Genomic DNA, 17,865 nt, shown 5'->3' with positions numbered 1-17,865 from the left:
AACTAAACTCAAATCATTAGGCTTAACTACAAAAAACCAACCTAACCTAAGAATGTTAGGTGAAAAAATTTGGAACAACCTCAACACAAACAAAATATATAAAAATACATAAATTCCTCAAAAAAAAAAAAAAAAAAAAAAAAGAATACATAAAAATACATAAATTTCTCGACAAAAACTAATACAGCCAATAAGTATAGATATGTAAAATCTCATTATCGGAAAATCCTAAATTTCATCAAAGACGTTATTGAAAATCTCATTATTTCCCACATTTCGACATTTATATATAGTATATATACGTAAAATATTAATTTAATATATGGTTAGTACAACTTTTATAAGAATAATCTTTACATTTTTAACTATCCAATAAGTGATTAATTTATCTAATTTTACAAGTTGTAGAGTTTAATAAGATAGTTTTATAAATCAGAGTGTCTAACAGGTATAAATTTATAAATTAAATTATTTATAAATCAAAATAAAAATTGAGATGCAGTAAAATTTTTTTAATTAAAGTACATAAATAAATTTATGCATTTGACTTTTATGGGTTGCAATACTCCCTCCGTTTCTAAATATTTGTCACAAATGATAAATTTTTATTTTCATTTTTACCCGTTGCATATGAGTAATAGTGATTGCTTCAATTCCTTTTATAATTTATTATAACTTAAATAAATCAACAGTGGTATAATCAACATTATAACTTAAACAAAATAATTATTTTCTTAAACAATATGAAATATCTAAATGTGACAATTATTGAAGTACGGAAGGAGCAGGATGGAATGTGAATTGCCTTTTTGGTTTTGTTTAATGTTAATAATAAAGTCAACAATTTTTCTCCTTTCCTTGAATGACTGGCCAAGTTTACTGTGCTTACATCACTGCTATGGATGTTAATAATGAAATCAACAACTTTCGTCCATCTATCTTACATTTATTATGGAAAAACGTAGCTAACCTTTTCTCCTTTCCTTGAATGACTGGCCAAGGTTTATTGTGCTGTAAAGGGATAACAAGTATATCTTCTACAACTTTTTCTATCACAATACTGCTTCTCCTCTTAATATTAGGTACTCTATTAAACAATTTTAAAAACTCAATTATAATACATATTTATGTGTGCATATTTATTTGTTTAAACAATTTTAAAAACTCAATTATAATACATACAGCACTAGGATTTTCAATTTAACTAATTTTATTTATTTAATTAATTATTTAAATAAATAAATCATAACTAAAATATTAGGTTTATATGTATAATCTAAAATTTATCTCAACGAATTTTAGATATAAAGTAACTAAGTCGATACTTAATAATTTAGGTAAAATTGCAATTAAAAATAAATTAAAATTTTACCTTTAATGTCCCAAAACTTGTTTATAATCAAGTCATACTTGATTTGATTTCTCATTTTTATTTTCTCATATCCATTCTTATATACATAACCTATTAGGTTCCAAATATTTTGGCAATAAATATATTTAAGTAATTAATTAATATTTAAAGGTTAAGAACATTGTCTATCAACATGTCATGATTAACTAAATATTTGAAAAGTCAATAGTAGTTTGACTTAACCTTTGAGTGTATGATTTATCAGTGTAATTAATATCTTTTTATCATTAAAGTCTTGATTCAATAATTAGGCATTGAGTGTATCTACTTTACTAAATCATTTTAGTTCTTTTAATCTTAGCTATAGATCATTTGAATGAAATTTCAAATCTAATTTGCTAATTTCACTTTACCTTGCATAATGATTTCTTAACCAATACTAATAGAGAACAATTAGAATATTTTTCCTAATTTACCTAAAGTGATGAATCCTATCTTAATTACACAAGTATTTCCATATAGTTTCTGATATGTCCAATTCATCATTGCTTATTATCTATAAATGAATAATGTAAATGAAGAATCAAAATATAATTATCGCTATATAAGATAACTTAGTGATTTCAAGTTAAAGGATCACTTACACAACTATCACTTGAGTATTCCATAGACACAAATAACTCTCCATATGAAATTTTCATGCAGATCAATTCAAAGTACTTATTTAAATAACAAGCACATACATATTAATTCTAAATATCACATATACTTAGCTTAATTATGAGACCAATTGCTTCCCTTCACAGAGGAAAGAAGATAATATGTACGAGTCTCAACCAAAAATATTTATAGATATTGTTTTAATGTAAAATAAAACTCATAATTATAATTACATTATAATTTATTTTTACAATACAATATTATCTCATGGACTTTATCTTTTACCGAGATTCATTTGATAAAGTATAAAAGATAAATAATTGTCTTTTATTAATTATGAAATATTTATTACATGAAATATTATATCCAAAATATAATCAGTCAATTGACTATATGGCATATAACTAACAAATTAATGATTTCAATTAAAAAATTATTTACTCAAAATATTTTTTCATAAAAAAACACATATCACTTGATGGTGAAATATTTATGTACCAAATGGATAGGAAATGTCCTTGATTATTATTCCAAACCTTATGATATTAATTATTATATATTTTCAAATAATTTTAGAACTATATAGATGCAATTAATTTCTTTTTCTCAATTAGGTAATGATTTAGTTTAATTATACTTAGTATTTTATATTAAACATACTACAAGAACAACATCTTTAATTAACCAAATTGAAAAAAGTATACAATAAGAAAATTTGATCTTTCTTTACTATTGATTTATGAACACAAATCCAAATAAATAAGGTATCATTCACCAAAGTTTTAATAAGTGAATACCTTAATTTATATTTCATAAATAAAATTTAAACTTATAAATGAATTTCAGAAATATTTCATAAATAAAATTTCATTTATTTATATATCATTAAAAAATTTTAACATACACTAATTTAATCGTTATCTTCTTTGTTGTTTTACTTTTCAGTAACATCTCAACGAGCACCACTGGCCATTTCACAACTGTAATGAGCTTCTCGTCCCAAGCTATTCCACTGCCAATTATAATCTTATTTATTTATTACTTGATAAAATCCCATAAACCACCTTCTGAAGACAGAAAAGCCAAACAACAATTACCTCCTGGTCCGAAACCATGGCCTGTCATTGGCTGCTTACCTACAATGTTAACTAACAAGCCTACTTTTCGATGGATAAACAATCTCATGAAACAAATGGACACTGAAATTGCATGTGTCCGAATTGGGAATGTTCATGTAATACCCGTCAGTTGCCCCAAAATTAGCTGTGAGTTCCTGAAAGCTCAAGATTCTAATTTTGCCACCCGACCCATAACCATGTCTACCCGTGTTACTTCAAAGGGGTACTTAACAACAGTTCTTGCACCTTACGGAGACCAATGGAAGAAAATGAAGAGAATTTTAGTGACCCAAGTGCTTTCTCCGGCGAAACAACTGTGGTTTTCTGGGAAAAGAGTAGAAGGAGCTGACCACCTTGTCCGTTACGTGTACAAGCAATGCAGTGAAGGTGGTTTAGTAGATGTGAGGATTGCTGCAAGACACTGTTGTGGAAATGTAATTAGGAAAATGGTGTTTAATAAGAGGTTTTTTGGAAAGGGAAAGAAGAATGGCGGACCTGGTTTTGAAGAAGCAGAGCATGTTGATGCTCTTTTTAGAATTCTTGATTATTCATTTTCATTTTGTTTGTCTGATTACTTGCCATGTTTGGAGGGCTTTGACTTGGGTGGTCATGAGAAGATTATTAAAGAGGCTAATGGGATTATAGGAAAATATCATGATCCTATAATTGAAGACAGAGTTCAACAATGGAAGGGTGGAACTAAGAAGGAAGAAGAAGACTTGCTTGATGTCCTTATTACTCTAGAAGATGATAATGGCAATCCTTTGCTATCTACAGATGAGATTAAAGCTCAAATTACAGTAATTCTCACTTTTCTCTCCTTGTTCTACTTACTAAAATGATTTATTTTATTTGGAAGAATCCGAAGCCCACTGCTCCAGTTATTTAAATTCCTGCCGGACAAGCCCATAAAGAGGACAAAGCACTCCTTTCCAAATGTTTAAAAGGACTACATATTCAAGAGTCGAACTTGAGACCTCTAATTAAGGGATAATGAATCCCTACCATCTCATCTCACTCTCGAGGGTGATTTGACTTATTTATTGATATTTGATCAATATTTAATTGACTTTAATTGATTTACTCCATTTTGTTTGCATGGTTTAACAAAATACGCATATTAAAAGTTTAGTCAACAAAAATTATTTTGCTTTTTTTTTTTTTTATCCTTTAACTCATAAGATATTAATCAAAGTCATTCATTTAGTGAACAATTATAAAGGTTATTATGAGAAAAATAATTATTTAAATATCTAAATTTAAAAATCTCATAAACATCTTGGGACATCAAATAAAGGAATAAGAAACAAATAAAATGAGATAAAAGGAGTAATATATGTAGGTGGCTCCATACAATAAATGAATATCAAACTGATTCAAAATTACCAAATTTTATGTTTTTTCTTGTTTTAACATATCAAGTAACATTTTATTTTACTGTTCTCTTTCTTATTAATTAAATAGTTGGTTGAATTCCAAAATTAACCTGCTTTTCTCACATGCTTAAATTTTCATTAATCGTAATTGCATGTTGAATTTTATAACATCTTATCAATTTTATTAACAATAATTGCTTCAAATTTTACTGTTCTCTTGCTTCAAATTGTATGTTATCAAAGCAAACTTCATGAGGTCTCGCGGGTCTTGTCTGTAGGTTGTGATGTGCCCCGAGATGGCCGTCTCCTGTCCCCATGCCCGTGGGGAATCCACTCCCCGATTGTCGCTCTGCTGCGTCTGGCCCGTCCTCTAGATACCTTAAACGATTTGAGTTTAAAATGTTAACTGTCAAAATCAATTATCTTATAAAAACTGTTCTCCAAAAAAAAAAAAAAAAAAAAAAAAAAAAAAAAAAAACCCTAAAGTTTAACAAAGGTGGAACTAAAACGAAGAGGTGTGCTTTTCACTAATGGCTGCCACAAAGTTAATTAGAAAGGCGTTTGCTGATGTTTGCGCAGGAAATAATGTCAGCAACAGTGGATAATCCATCAAATGCGGTTGAATGGGCAATTGCGGAGATGATAAACCAACCAAAGATATTCGAAAAGGCAGCAGAAGAGTTGGATAAAGTGGTTGGAAAGGAGAGACTAGTCCAAGAATCCAACCTTTCACGGCTTAATTACATCACAGCTTGTGCAAGAGAAGCCTTTCGCCTCCACCCTGTTTCGCCATTCAATATTCCTCATGTCTCCATTACCGATACAACAGTTGCAAATTACTTTATTCCGAAAGGCAGTCATGTTCTATTAAGCCGAGTGGGTCTCGGCCGGAACCCTAAGATTTGGGATGAACCACACAAGTTCAAACCAGAATGCCACATCAAGAATGATGGGTCTGGAGTGACACTTACTGAGCCTGATTTGCGTTTCATTTCATTTAGCACGGGAAGACGCGGGTGTGCAGGGGTGACAATGGGGACTTCAATTACTTTGATGCTATTTGCAAGACTTCTTCAAGGGTTTACTTGGAATGTCCCTCGTAACGAAAAAGTATTGATCTTAAAGAGTCTGAGGGTGATCTAACACTTGCTAAGCCATTGGTTTTACTCGCAAAACCACGTTTGCCTGCGTATGTATACGATCAAATCATGCATGATAACTAAGAAATGACATTTATGGATTTGAGCCTTTAAACTTCTATTTCATAATAAGCCATGCACTTTTTGATCATTAAGTTAATAAGTTATTAGTTTGATCAGACTATATAATTTGTATTTTTCAGGTTTTTTTATCTTTGAGCAGCTTTATCCATTTTTTTAGATTTGTGAACTTCATATCTTAAGATTAAGCAGCAAATAGAAAATCCCTTAAATGCATAAAAAGCTTGACCGATCATGGTCATCTATTGACTTGAAATTGTATAGTTTTATCTCTAGTTTTATTCATGCGACTAAATGGCCGAAAAAATGATTTGGAATACACAGCAAGAATAGTTTATCTTCTTATTTTTCGGATCAACGAAGGCATAAGACTAATAGGATAAAATAACTTCAAGTAGTTTGTGGTATTCATTAATCTGAACCTTGATGTCTATGTCTCCTGACATCTCCCATCTGTAAATGACAAACTTTTGCTTTCCGGCAACTTAAAGGTTTATTTGGTAACCATGGAATATTTCCTTAGCCTCCTTGTAGGACGAGTAAACATCAAATACATCATTAGACAGTGTGCTAATGATAGTATGTCAGCATACTTTGTTGGCATGAGTTCAAAGCTCCTGGAGTTTTGGATCAACAAAGACAGAGGGCTTAGGGTTAGTGAGGGCAGCAGCAACGCCATGCATATGCAGGGCACTGGCATTTTCAGGTGCTGGAGGAGCAATGGGCACGGAGGAGTTGTTGACGGCAGCAGAGGAAGTCATAATCCTTTTAGATTGTAGAAAGAATCCTAACTTGAAACATGCGAGAGCACCGTCTTAAAAAGGATTATTTCGCAATCACAGCAAAGAGAGAAAAAGCTATGCGAAAACCTTTCCGGGATTTAACAGGCTCTTCTCAATCGAATTTTTTTCAAGTAAAACTAGTAATTTATTAATACTACCCAGCAAAAGATATCAGAAGATATTTGCAATAATGAAAAAACTGTTCCGTAAAACCTCACCAATGTTCACAATTAAATAGAAAATCAAGCCAAAAAATAATAAAAAATAGCTTGAATCAGGGCTCACGAGGGGGGCAAATCCACTTAGTTAAAAGTCCAACCTTGGTGCGTGCGGGCCCAACCCCTTACTACACTTTTTACTTGCCCAATATCAAACACCTGTTAATAAACTTCTTTAAAGGCTCCTACATAAGTTATGTAGGATTGTTTGAAATACACTTCAACACGATTCAAGACAGAAATATTAAATTTATATGATTTTTTTTTAGGATGGGAAATTTCAGACAATTTTCTGCAACAGGTTAAAATTTCTGCAGTAGTGTACACATCTGACACCTCTAATGGTAATCCCATATTAGCAAATAATGGAGCAGCTGAGAAACATATAAATGAGAAGGACTTAAGGTTTTGAATTGAAATGTGGTGTTTATAAAGAAAATCCTATAAATTTATTGCCTTAATTAAGATTTTGGGTCGAGTATATATGAAGACTCTGATATGTTATAAGAGATGAAATTTCTCATTAATTACTTGGAAGTTTTGAAACATGTGGGAGTTAAATTATCTGAAGTTTGATGTTTTAAAACTCTTGCAGTGGAGACCATATATGATGTTGTACAATAAAAATTCAAAAGTTAATTACTATTTAATGCGACAAAAAAAAAATATTAAATTCTCACTTGTGCGAGGAGTGGGAGATCTCAAGTCCGAGTCTTCTCGATCGTTAATTTGGTGTGAGCTAAGGGGAGAGTTATCCTATTGTATAATCTACAATGTCATTTCGACGTATTGGACCTCCAATGAATTAAAAAAAATATTAAATTGTCATAAATAAAATATTAAATTGCCCCACAATTAGGTAACAAATGGCAATGATGATCCTTTTTTTAACCAAACCAAAGGCAGCTTACTGACTGTTGTTATAATAATTATTTCACCTTTCAATTGCTCCTGGAAGTTGTTAAATTTATTAAGGAAATCAAATTGGATTCAACTCCAATGTTTGTAAGCACATAAAATATGATGAACTCCCCAAATTGCTGGATGCCTCAGTAATTTGTTTAATGTATATCCTTTTATTTTCACAACATTCTCAACTCAGTTTGTGATACTGACAAATGTGATTTGCACCATAAGATCACCTGTACACTGGAAACAGGGTAGCGAAGGGAAAGTGGAGTGGACTTCGTAATATGTATTCAAAATCACGTGATAGTGTATATTTTGAGATTTTTGGAACTGATTGCTTGTTCTCTTTTTATAAATTAATAGACTGCTTTAGCTTATGGTTATCTGCACAGGGATTTTCTGAGGCTTGGTATAACTAGGGGATAGTGTTTGTTTTGTTAGCTTTTCAAAATTTTAACTTCTATGCCAGTGTTAAATTCCATGCACTTATTGTGAGATGCTTTACCACAAACTCTGTTTTGTTTCTGGTTGATCATTTTATTCGCTTTTAATTTTCATTTTATGTAATAATTTTAGACTTATCTTGCTTTTTTTTTTTCCCTGGATGTGCCTTAACCATAGATCTGCATATGAGAATTCAGTTTACTGTGATACATATCACTTGGAGGAATCTGGTTGGAGGGAGTGTTATATAAGTGAAAAGGTAGGCCAATAATCTAGTTTTTTTTTTCGTTCAGATACTTTTGTTCTTTTATTAAACCTTTTTACCCGAGTGAAATTGATGTGCCCAACCCCCCTTCCCTCCCCTACAAAAAAAAAAAAAAAAAAAAAAAGGAAAAAAAAAAAGTCTAATTACAATTAACAGGGCAGCGCCTCCACTGTGGATGCATAGCTTCTAAGTCTTTGCTTCAACTTTTGGATTTTGGGGGTGTTGGTTGTACGAGCTGTGCAAAGAATTATCGACTTCACCCGGTAAGATTAATTGCACCTAGCATTTCCAATTGTCAGAACCAATGTGCTTTGTAAAGGCTTGCTTGGCTTTTAGTTCTCTAGTGCTGCTAGTCATACTCTGAATATGGCATGAAACATTGATTTACATACACATCAGCTACATTATAAACAATGTCAATAGATTATAAGTGTTGTTCGTTTGGTTACTTTTAAGTCCTAATCATGGCTCCTTCTGCAGTGATATTCCTATATTCTCTTATATGTCATCTGGGTTCAAGGTTATTACTTACTTCTAATGGTATAGAGATAGTTATTGATCATGGAAAAGGGCTGAGGGGAAACTTATTCAACTTATAAGAAAATTTGGCATTTAGATATAGATCCCTGACATTTGGTTTGTTGTCATAATGTTTAATGATAACTTTGCTGACACTTGTTCTAGAATTTACCTGCTAGAGATGTGGAGCTTGCAATGGTCTCTAACATTTGTTTGTGCCTCTTATTTTCTCATGTTGTAGATCCGTAGTGATGAGATTCCTAATGGTTTTGGCTTGTTAATAAATAACGCCTGTGATTTGGAATCAACTCCTCTAGAAAATAGAGTGGCTGGTCGTACTTTTGATGAGGGAAAACTTGCACAGCTGTGCAGACTCATGGAGGCTAATGCACCCAACCTATTATGTCAGTCTGAGGGAGCTGACACAAATGCAGGTCTGGGGCAATTCAGACAAGAGGAGGTGATGCATCAAATTGTAGAAGCTAGCTCAGGGTTCTCAGCTGCTGCTCAATCATCAGCTGGACAATCTAAATTTGCCCAACCATCAATATTAGATATGAGAGATATCCATGGATCACATGCTCAGCCATCCTTGAGTATGTCAATGGGAGCTCCATCAGGAACGGCAAGTTTTGCTCCATATCCTTGTGGGGTTGTTGAAGGAAAAGAGCAAAGCAAAACATCTCCCTTTCAGCAAGGGCAAAGATCTCGTCCAATATTTCCGAAACCCTCAAAACCGGTTCTTGCTGGGCGTTCAGAGACCAATAAGGTTGCAGTCTCTGAGCTGCGAATTGCAAGACCACCTGCTGCGGGACGGGGGAAGAATAAGTTACTTCCCAGGTACTGGCCAAGAATCACTGATCAAGAGCTGCAGCAGTTATCTGGAGAGTATCCTTTTCTTTGTTAAGTTAAATTTTTTAGTATACCTGCTTCTGTGAAATGTATGCTGTTGTTTATACTAGACTATCAATTGTTGACCTTAAGTATATTATCTACTAGTTTGAATTCCAACATTGTCCCATTATTTGAGAAGGTTCCCAGTGCCAGTGATGCTGGTCGAATTGGTCGCCTAGTTCTCCCAAAGGCATGTGCTGAAGTAAGTTTTTACCTGTTTAGCCTGTTTTTCCTATTCTGCTCCCTCCCCCGCAGCGTTCCTTTTCCCATTCCTTTTCTTTTGTATTCCTGTAAAATGTAAACTGTTGCAGTCATATTTTCCTCCCATTTCTGAATCTGAAGGCCTTCCTTTAAGGATTCAAGATGTGAAGGGGAGAGAATGGACATTTCAGTTCATTTTTTGGCCCAATAATTAACAGCAGGATGTATGTCCTGGAGGGTGTAACCCCTTGTATACAGTCTATGCAATTGCAAGCGGGTGATACAAGTATGTTTTTCTCTATTCTTGCTTATACTTTGATACTAGTCACTAGGTGCTAAATATATGTGTCACATATTGGATGGTATATATAATGATTGAGCATATGGTCTATGCAATTTAGTGAATAAGAATACGTACTTGATATCTCTTGCTCACATGTTAAAATTGATACCTGATTGCTCACATGCTAAACCGCAATGTTCTTTAAAAGCTCGCTAACTTATTGTATTAAGTATGAATTTCAAGTTATTCTGAGTGCTGAATGGTATTATGAAACACTATCTTAATTAATACAGAAAGTGAGTGAACAGTACAAAAATATGAGAAACTTTATTCGGATTTTGTAGTACATGAAACTTATCAGTGGTGGAGGTAAAGGGTGGCCCCTATCCCTGTACCTCAAAAAAAATTTTCGAAATTACTCCCATAAAATTTCTGGATTTCTTTTTTGATTCTTCCCCTCTATCCACTGAACAAAATTATGAAGACTGCTGTTCAGATTCTGTAACAGTAAATTAGAGTGTCGAATTTGCCTCAGAAACAATAATCTATTTGGGGTGACGGCTACCATTGTTAATGTTATCGAAATTGTGAGTTCCCTAAAACTTGAATCCGATGAAATCATTCTAAAATAGTTTTACAATAAGTAAAATCGGTAAAATTGATGGAATCGGTAGAATCTGAATGATTTCAAAGTTGCTGTGCAATTGGGCAATTAGGCTAATCTATTTGACAAAATAATGGGTATTTAGGCTGGATTTTGATGAGGCCCAAAAGGAAAGTGAAACGAGGTATTTGAGGAAGAAAAAATTAGGGGTTCAATTCAATCATTCAGATCTCCTGTTCTGTCTATCGTTTCTCTGTGACTGCAACGCTATACTCCCACTCCAAAGCGGCCGACTGCAACGCTTCTCTTTCACACTTTAATGCTTGCATGCAAAAGTCAATCTAAAACTCCTTGCAGGAAAAGAAAAGTGACGTGAACTGCTGAAAAAAAAAAATTTTGTTCTGATTTTTTTGTTTTGTCAAATACCTTTTTAAAAAAAAAAAAATTTGTCAGAATATTTTTAAATATTATGGCTTTTCTCTATTTTTTTATTTTTCTAATATTCTTTATTTTGTCTCCCTTTTTAATTAAAACTTATTTAATTATAAAAATTATCATCTTAAATAAAAAAAAGATGGATTGGTATTTAATGCACTTTTTTTCCTCTGATAGTCTGGTTTATGTCATATTTTTGGTTCGAGTCCCTTTAACGGATGTGATTGTTGTACCCTATCCTGTTTTTTCTTCCTAATTTTACCTCTTTTCTATTGCAGTAACTTTTAGCCGGATAGATCCTGGAGGCAAACTTGTCATGGGATTTCGCAAGGCTACAAACAACTCTTTAGATACACAGGTTAGCCACATTTCATTTCATTCTCTTATTTCTTCAATTTTCAGCTGCCAATTGTCTTTTCTTTGTGGTGCAAACTTTTGTATTCTTAATGCTCTTGTTAAATGAACAGGATGCCCAAACATCTACAATTCCTAATAGTGCTGCTATCACCGAAGCTTCTTTTTCTGGTATTGTTACAGTAAGTGGTTACTCTGGTCTTTTCCAAATTCTTAAAGGATGCAAGAATCCTCACCTAAATTCTTTCTGAACTTTTGAGTTAAGCTGATGGGGATATTGGCTGGAACAAGAGTGAGAATCACGGAGGCAGGGTAAATGGGGATGCACTGCTGCAACCAACGTCAGAGAAGAAAAGAACTCGAAATATTGGACCTAAGAATAAGCGATTACTCATGAATAGTGAAGATGCTTTGGAGCTGCGACTTACATGGGAAGAAGCGCAGGACTTGCTTCGCCCACCCCCTAGTGTAAAGCCGAGCATTGTTGCTATTGAGGACCATGAATTTGAAGAATATGATTGTAAGTTTCTCGAACTCAACATGTTTGTTTGTTTATCTTATGCATGGATTGATGGTGTGACAGATTCAGAAGGGTAAATTGCATGAATGATCATTTGTATTAGTTTGATTATTTAACTTCAGATTATTCCAACTTTCAACTAAGCAGCTAAACCTCTGCAAGGTTATAAATGTGGCATTTTCCGCCAGGTGTTGTTAAGCAACTAACATTAAGCTTATGTGGTTGTTCCCGGAACCCAAATGGCAGGAATGTCCTTGATAGCTTAGACCATGTAACACATGCTTCCATATTTGCTTAAAATGTCCCTATTTTGCACTATGGTGGAACTAGAAGGTTTGTCATTGTTTTTTCGATTCGCTGAACGAGGCAACCCTAGACAAAAGAATATACTGTGCCTGTGTTGCGTTAATTTTATTTTATTTAATTTATTTTTTATTTGTTAATTTTTTAATGATTCTGCCACAAGCTCTTATAAGTGCTCCTTGTGGAGACCTGACAGAGGACTGAATTGATACACTTGTCAGTAGCCGAAATGAATCAAAATGAGGTTTCATGGATGAATTAAAATTAAATGGGTTTAGTAACTGTCTTTGCAATTTGCCCGCGTGGAAGAAACAAATATTTAAAATCTACCTTGTTTTTTGATTAAACATGTTTGCTGTCATTTAGGAGCCACCAGTTTTTGGGAAGAGGACAGTATTTGCTGATCAACCATCTGGGTAAGAATTTGTGTACTCATTTTTATTCTTTCGTTATTGAGGAAAAGGAGGGTTGCTAAATATAAATCGTATATTGCGCCTGAATTTGTTGAACACTGGGCCAGGGGACAGGAGCAATGGGCTCAATGTGATGATTGCTCCAAATGGCGAAAATTGCCGCAAGATGCTCTTCTCCCTCCGAAGTGGACCTGTTCAGACAATGTTTGGGATTCAAGCAGGTGTGACTTACGTCTTCTTTTTAAGTATTTTGGAAAGTTTCATGTGAATATCTATCACGAGTGGAGATTCTTTTAATTTATTTTCTGGTCTACACTTTCCTTCCAGGTGTTCGTGTTCGGCACCAGAGGAGATGAGTCTGAAGGATTTAGATTATCTTCTGAGAGTGAGCAAAGGTTTGACTATTCCCTTGAAGTGTTCTGCCTACCAATGGGAGAAAGAACCACCTCTACAGATTTTTTAAATATTCTTATTATGTGCATCATATGATGTGGTCAATCTCATTGGTAAATAATATAATAGCCTGTTGATATTGTTGTCCCATGCTATGTCCTTTACAGATTTGAAGAAGCGAAGGATTGTAGAGAGACGCAAGGCATCACCTGAATGTGAGCCTTCTGGATTAGATGCATTAGCTAGTGCTGCTGTTTTAGGCGACAATATTTGTGATACAGGTGAGCCATCAGTTGGAGATACGACAAAGCATCCAAGGCACCGTCCTGGTTGTACTTGCATTGTCTGCATTCAACCTCCCAGTGGTAAGGGCAAGCACAAACCCACATGTACATGCAATGTGTGCATGACTGTAAAGCATCGCTTCAAAACACTCGTGCTACGTAAGAAGAAACGACAATCAGAACGTGAAGCGGAAATTCCCAGAAGGTGGACAACAATGACTGCAAGGATGATTCTGAAATGTCACCTACAGATAAGTTGGATAATGAAAGAAATCCAAATAGAAAGCAAACTGAGGTGGCTGAAACCAGTGCTGGGCAAATAGACTTAAATTGTCATCCTAACGGCGAGGATATACAGATGGACATCCCAGGATTGAGCATAATGGACCTTGCTGATGCAGCCAACATGCCATTTGACAATTATATCAAGGAAAATGGGCTTTCAAGCTTGATGTGTGACCGGCAGGCGAGCTTGGGATCCTGTTCCCATTCACAATCTGATGGTGAGAATCTGAGACGGCTGTCTGATGAAGCATTTCTGGCATCTATCGGTTGGGATCGTGAGAGTAGAGGTGATTAAGAATGCTTTTGTGGAATGTAGACTAAAGTGGTGTTTCAAAAAGATTCCATAATTTATCAAAGTGTAATTTTTTTTTTTTTTCTCTCTTATTCCTCTCCAAAGGGGTGGTGCCATACCATACATCTGATCTCACTAGTCACACAGGATGTAGTTTTGTTGTAATGTTTAATTTGCTCTTCGTTTCAATCTCTCTCTCTAAATATAATGAGTTGTACATTCTATTCTTAGTAGATTTTATTCCTAGTAGATTTGGAAGAAAATAAATTTATTATTATTATTTTTTTAATATAAGGAAAATAAATTAATCGGAGAATTTTTTTTTGGATTTTCGAATGTTTAGAATTATCTTGAAAAGTATTATTTTAATCATGCTAAAAAATTAATTTTGTGTCTAATGTCAAGACTTAATTTAATATTTTTTTTTTTTGATTATCTAGAACTTTTTATTATTTTTAGTATTTTTTTCAATTTTTCCCTCCAATTGAAAGAATCTTTCTTATTTTTCATCTTTTTCCTAAATAAAGAAAAATTCTAAAATAACATATCTAGAACATTTTATTATTTTTACGATTTTTTCAATTTTTCCCTCGAATTGAAAGAATTTTTCTTATTTGCCATCTTTTTCCTAAATAAAGAAAAATACTAAAATAACGTCCATTTACATTTTCTTCAGTTTTTTTCTTCTCATATTTTACCTTTATTCAAACATTAATTTCTGTATGTGCAAGTGCACTTCCGGACGTGTCGGTTCTTACCTTTCTGAGTGATTGGAAAACAAGTTTTCCGAACGAAACAGAGAATATCGTATAGAACCCCGAAATTCGTTCGGAAACTTGGCCGATTCATTAGGTAATATATTTAAACCAAGGTCATAGACCTACCAGATTACCGCTCCTTGCTGCTGCATTTCTGCTATGTTCTTGTTTTCCTTGTTATTGATGGTTAGATTGTGACCTTCGGGTTGAGGCTTTGCAAAATTTCAATTTTTCGTCAATTCCTTAAAACAAAGGTAAGTTCTTGATTGATCATAAATGTTATGTTCATTTGATGAAATAGAGTTAATTTCTTGAATTGAATTTCTTGAGTAATAATTGTTAATTTTCTATTTTCTTTCGTTTACATTTCTTTACTTCAATGGCTTGAACTTATAATTAGTGCATATTTTCATGTCTATTTGAAAATTTTTTCAATTTATAACATAAAACACACAAACTGGTATCAGATTTACAAATTTTGATGATGGAAAGATGATAAGAATGAGACAAAGTTAAACAGAGACGTACATATTTGGTTAAAGGAAAATGGGAAATTAAGAGAGAAAGTGATTGAGACTGACAGTGAGAAGTTTGTTTCTATTCCATAGATGGCCTTGCATGAAAAGTTAGATAGATTCAAGAAGCAGCAAGAGAAGTGCCAATCCACCCTTGCTGACATTGCTGGACCTTCTAAATCCACTGGAGCTCAAAAATCTATCCCTGCTGCATCAACAGTAACAAATACTAGAACTCCAGGTCCACCTGTCAAATTTTCAAATGACACAGAGAGACTCCAACACATCAACAGTATTCGAAAAGCTCCTGTTGGAGCTCAGATGAAGCGTGTGATAGGCCTGCTATTTGAGGTTCAATTCTAAGTTCCAGTTAGTAATTTCTTTTTTTTTTTTTTTTTTTTTTTTTTTTGTGATGACTATATACAAAAAATGATGTTCATAATAGTTTTTCAAGGTATTGATAGTACAACTAATTGTAAACTCTCTGTTGAAATTAGTCTATCGAAAATGGAAATGAAAGGTGATGTTCTAGATTTTGGGGAAGATTTTTGCCAGTTCTTCCTCCCAGCACACATTTTCCTTCTTTTTGGTGCCATTTTACCATTAGTTTATGCATAAAATTCAAAAGGTTTAATATATCAAATGAAACATATATTCGTATTTTTTATTTTGTTTCGTTTCGTTTCCCTTGCTGCTCCTCTCTTTCAGTTCTCTTTTGGTATATTTTTTGATATGGCGAAGACGTGTGACTTGTGAGCATTTCTAAGAAATGTTTTAAACATTTGAGGATGCTTATTTGCTTTGCTTTTCTTCATTCTATAAGGAGTTTCTTCCATTAATTTTGTGTTCCATGTGATGGTTTTCTTAATTTTTTTTTGTTTCCTTTTTCTTGTTAGCTTCTCTTGACATTTGTAGGCTTTGTAAGGAGGTGTTTGAATCTTTATGGAACAAGTTGAGAAGCTGTAAGCGATTAACCATCACGTATGTTTTCTAATGTTTGCAGACAAGACGGCTTTTACACCAGAACAAATAAATGACGCTTGTTTTGTTGATGTCAAGTCCAATAAAACTGTCTTTGACAGTTTGAGGAACAACCCAAAAGTTAATTATGATGGGAGGTGCTTCTCCTACAAGGTGACTCCTAATATAATATGTCTGCAAATCGTAATAGATCTGCACAATTTTGGATAAGCAATTAATCAAAACCTTCTTACTGTTTCAGTAGTTACCTTTCTTTCCCCTTTCATAGAAGATGAATTTCGGGTTTTTGTTTATAGTCAAAGCATGATTTGAAGGACAAGAACCAATTACTCTCCTTGATATGCAAGTTTCCAGAAGGCATTGCCACTATTGATCTCAAGGATGCATACCCAGCTGTGACGGAGGATTTACAGGTATATCTAATAGATTAATACTTTTCTCTCTTTTGGTTAATTTACATCTTTTTGTTTGGTGTTCCATGACTGAAACTTTGAGAGCATGAGACTTTAATATTGCGTCAAGCTTTGAACGTTTTTCCTGGTTAAATAACCTTGTCTGTATTGCCACTAGGATGGAACTATTTTTCTGGTGATTACTCTCAGATGTGTACTGTCTTGCACTTAGTTCCCCCTTCCCTGTACGAAAATTTTTGCTCTTGCTTTTCTATTTGTGAATTTGTTCTTGTTATTCAAATTTTGTACTTTCTACGGGAGCTTGTTTGCACTGAGGCTTTAGTAATTAATATCATACTTCTAGGCGTTGAAAGCTGCTGGCAAGATTTGGCTGCTATCGAACTATGATTCACAGGAGGACATTGCATATCCAAACGACCCCAGGGCAAATATTAAGGTGGATGATGAGCTTAAGCAGCTTTTTCGGGGGGTTGAATTGGCTCATGATATGCTCGATATTGAGAGGGATCTAATAAAGAATGGCATGAAGCCCGCTACAGACACCGCGAAGAGGAGGGCTGCTGCCCAGGTGCAGGGCATTTCCTCCAAGCCAAAGAACAAGAAGAAGAAGCATGAGATCAGCAAGAGGACTAAGCTAACAAATGCTCATCTTCCTGAACTTTTTCGAAACCTTGGTTCTTAGAAATTTCGCGTCAAATCAAGTTATGGGTTGCAGGATTGCTGAAATAAGAATGGTTTGGTTCATAATTGAAATGGTAAGGGGTGTCCTGCAACTAAGGGGTGCATGTACGCCACTCACTCATATGTTCTTTTGCTTTTAATGGATTTTTTAAAATTCGAAAACTGTTTTCCTCTTCTGAAAAAAAGAAAAAAAAAGAAGTAATTTTCCTTTTCCATAAATAAAAATATTTTTCCATTGAATGATTTTCAGTACTTGTTTAGCAATCTACAGATTTCCCAGTTTTTTAAAAAATCTGTTAATTCCACAAAAATAACTAAATTTATTATTTAATTTATTGCAAATATTTTGCTGTTCCAAAGTCTTATTAGTTTAAGTGTCATTTTGTTGGAGTTC

The 17,865-nt window shown here is 33.6% G+C and overlaps 1 protein-coding gene and 2 pseudogenes across 3 annotated transcripts; all 3 read left to right on the top strand.

Moving 5' to 3' along the window:
• Nucleotides 1-2,953: 2,953 nt before the first annotated feature.
• LOC149493918 (phenylalanine N-monooxygenase CYP79D16-like) lies at nucleotides 2,954-5,854 on the top strand (annotated as a pseudogene). Its single transcript, XR_016322727.1, has 2 exons — nucleotides 2,954-3,929; nucleotides 5,085-5,854. The product of XR_016322727.1 is annotated as a phenylalanine N-monooxygenase CYP79D16-like (transcript).
• Nucleotides 5,855-8,238: 2,384 nt separating this feature from the next.
• On the top strand, nucleotides 8,239-14,356 carry LOC105640620 (B3 domain-containing transcription repressor VAL1-like; annotated as a pseudogene). Its single transcript, XR_016322694.1, has 12 exons — nucleotides 8,239-8,337; nucleotides 8,505-8,606; nucleotides 9,104-9,750; nucleotides 9,862-9,958; nucleotides 10,068-10,243; nucleotides 11,558-11,637; nucleotides 11,747-11,804; nucleotides 11,899-12,179; nucleotides 12,823-12,872; nucleotides 12,977-13,090; nucleotides 13,197-13,264; nucleotides 13,430-14,356. The product of XR_016322694.1 is annotated as a B3 domain-containing transcription repressor VAL1-like (transcript).
• Nucleotides 14,357-14,769: 413 nt separating this feature from the next.
• LOC105638798 (transcription initiation factor IIE subunit beta) lies at nucleotides 14,770-17,745 on the top strand. Its single transcript, XM_089726156.1, has 5 exons — nucleotides 14,770-15,135; nucleotides 15,490-15,747; nucleotides 16,405-16,530; nucleotides 16,674-16,790; nucleotides 17,134-17,745. Exons 2-5 carry the CDS (start codon nucleotides 15,490-15,492, stop codon nucleotides 17,470-17,472), a joined length of 840 nt encoding a protein of 279 aa, XP_089582282.1. The 5' UTR covers nucleotides 14,770-15,135; the 3' UTR covers nucleotides 17,473-17,745.
• The last annotated feature ends 120 nt before the right edge of the window (nucleotides 17,746-17,865 follow it).

Source organism: Jatropha curcas, chromosome 9, assembly GCF_041381405.1.
Source record: "Jatropha curcas cultivar XTBG-Jc1 chromosome 9, XTBG_Jcur_1.0, whole genome shotgun sequence".
In the NCBI taxonomy this organism is placed as follows: Eukaryota; Viridiplantae; Streptophyta; class Magnoliopsida; order Malpighiales; family Euphorbiaceae; genus Jatropha; species Jatropha curcas.
The sequence above is the reverse complement of the archived record's forward strand: the minus strand, read 5'-3'. Positions and strand labels throughout refer to the sequence as shown.

Coding starts and splice junctions, on each gene's coding strand:
- LOC105638798 (XM_089726156.1), top strand. CDS start 15,490: ATGGCCTTGCATGAAAAGTTAGATAGATTCAAGAAGCAGCAAGAGAAG. Junction 15,748..16,404: donor TGATAGGCCTGCTATTTGAG/GTTCAATTCTAA, acceptor TTTGCAGACAAG/ACGGCTTTTACACCAGAACA. Junction 16,531..16,673: donor GGAGGTGCTTCTCCTACAAG/GTGACTCCTAAT, acceptor TTTTGTTTATAG/TCAAAGCATGATTTGAAGGA.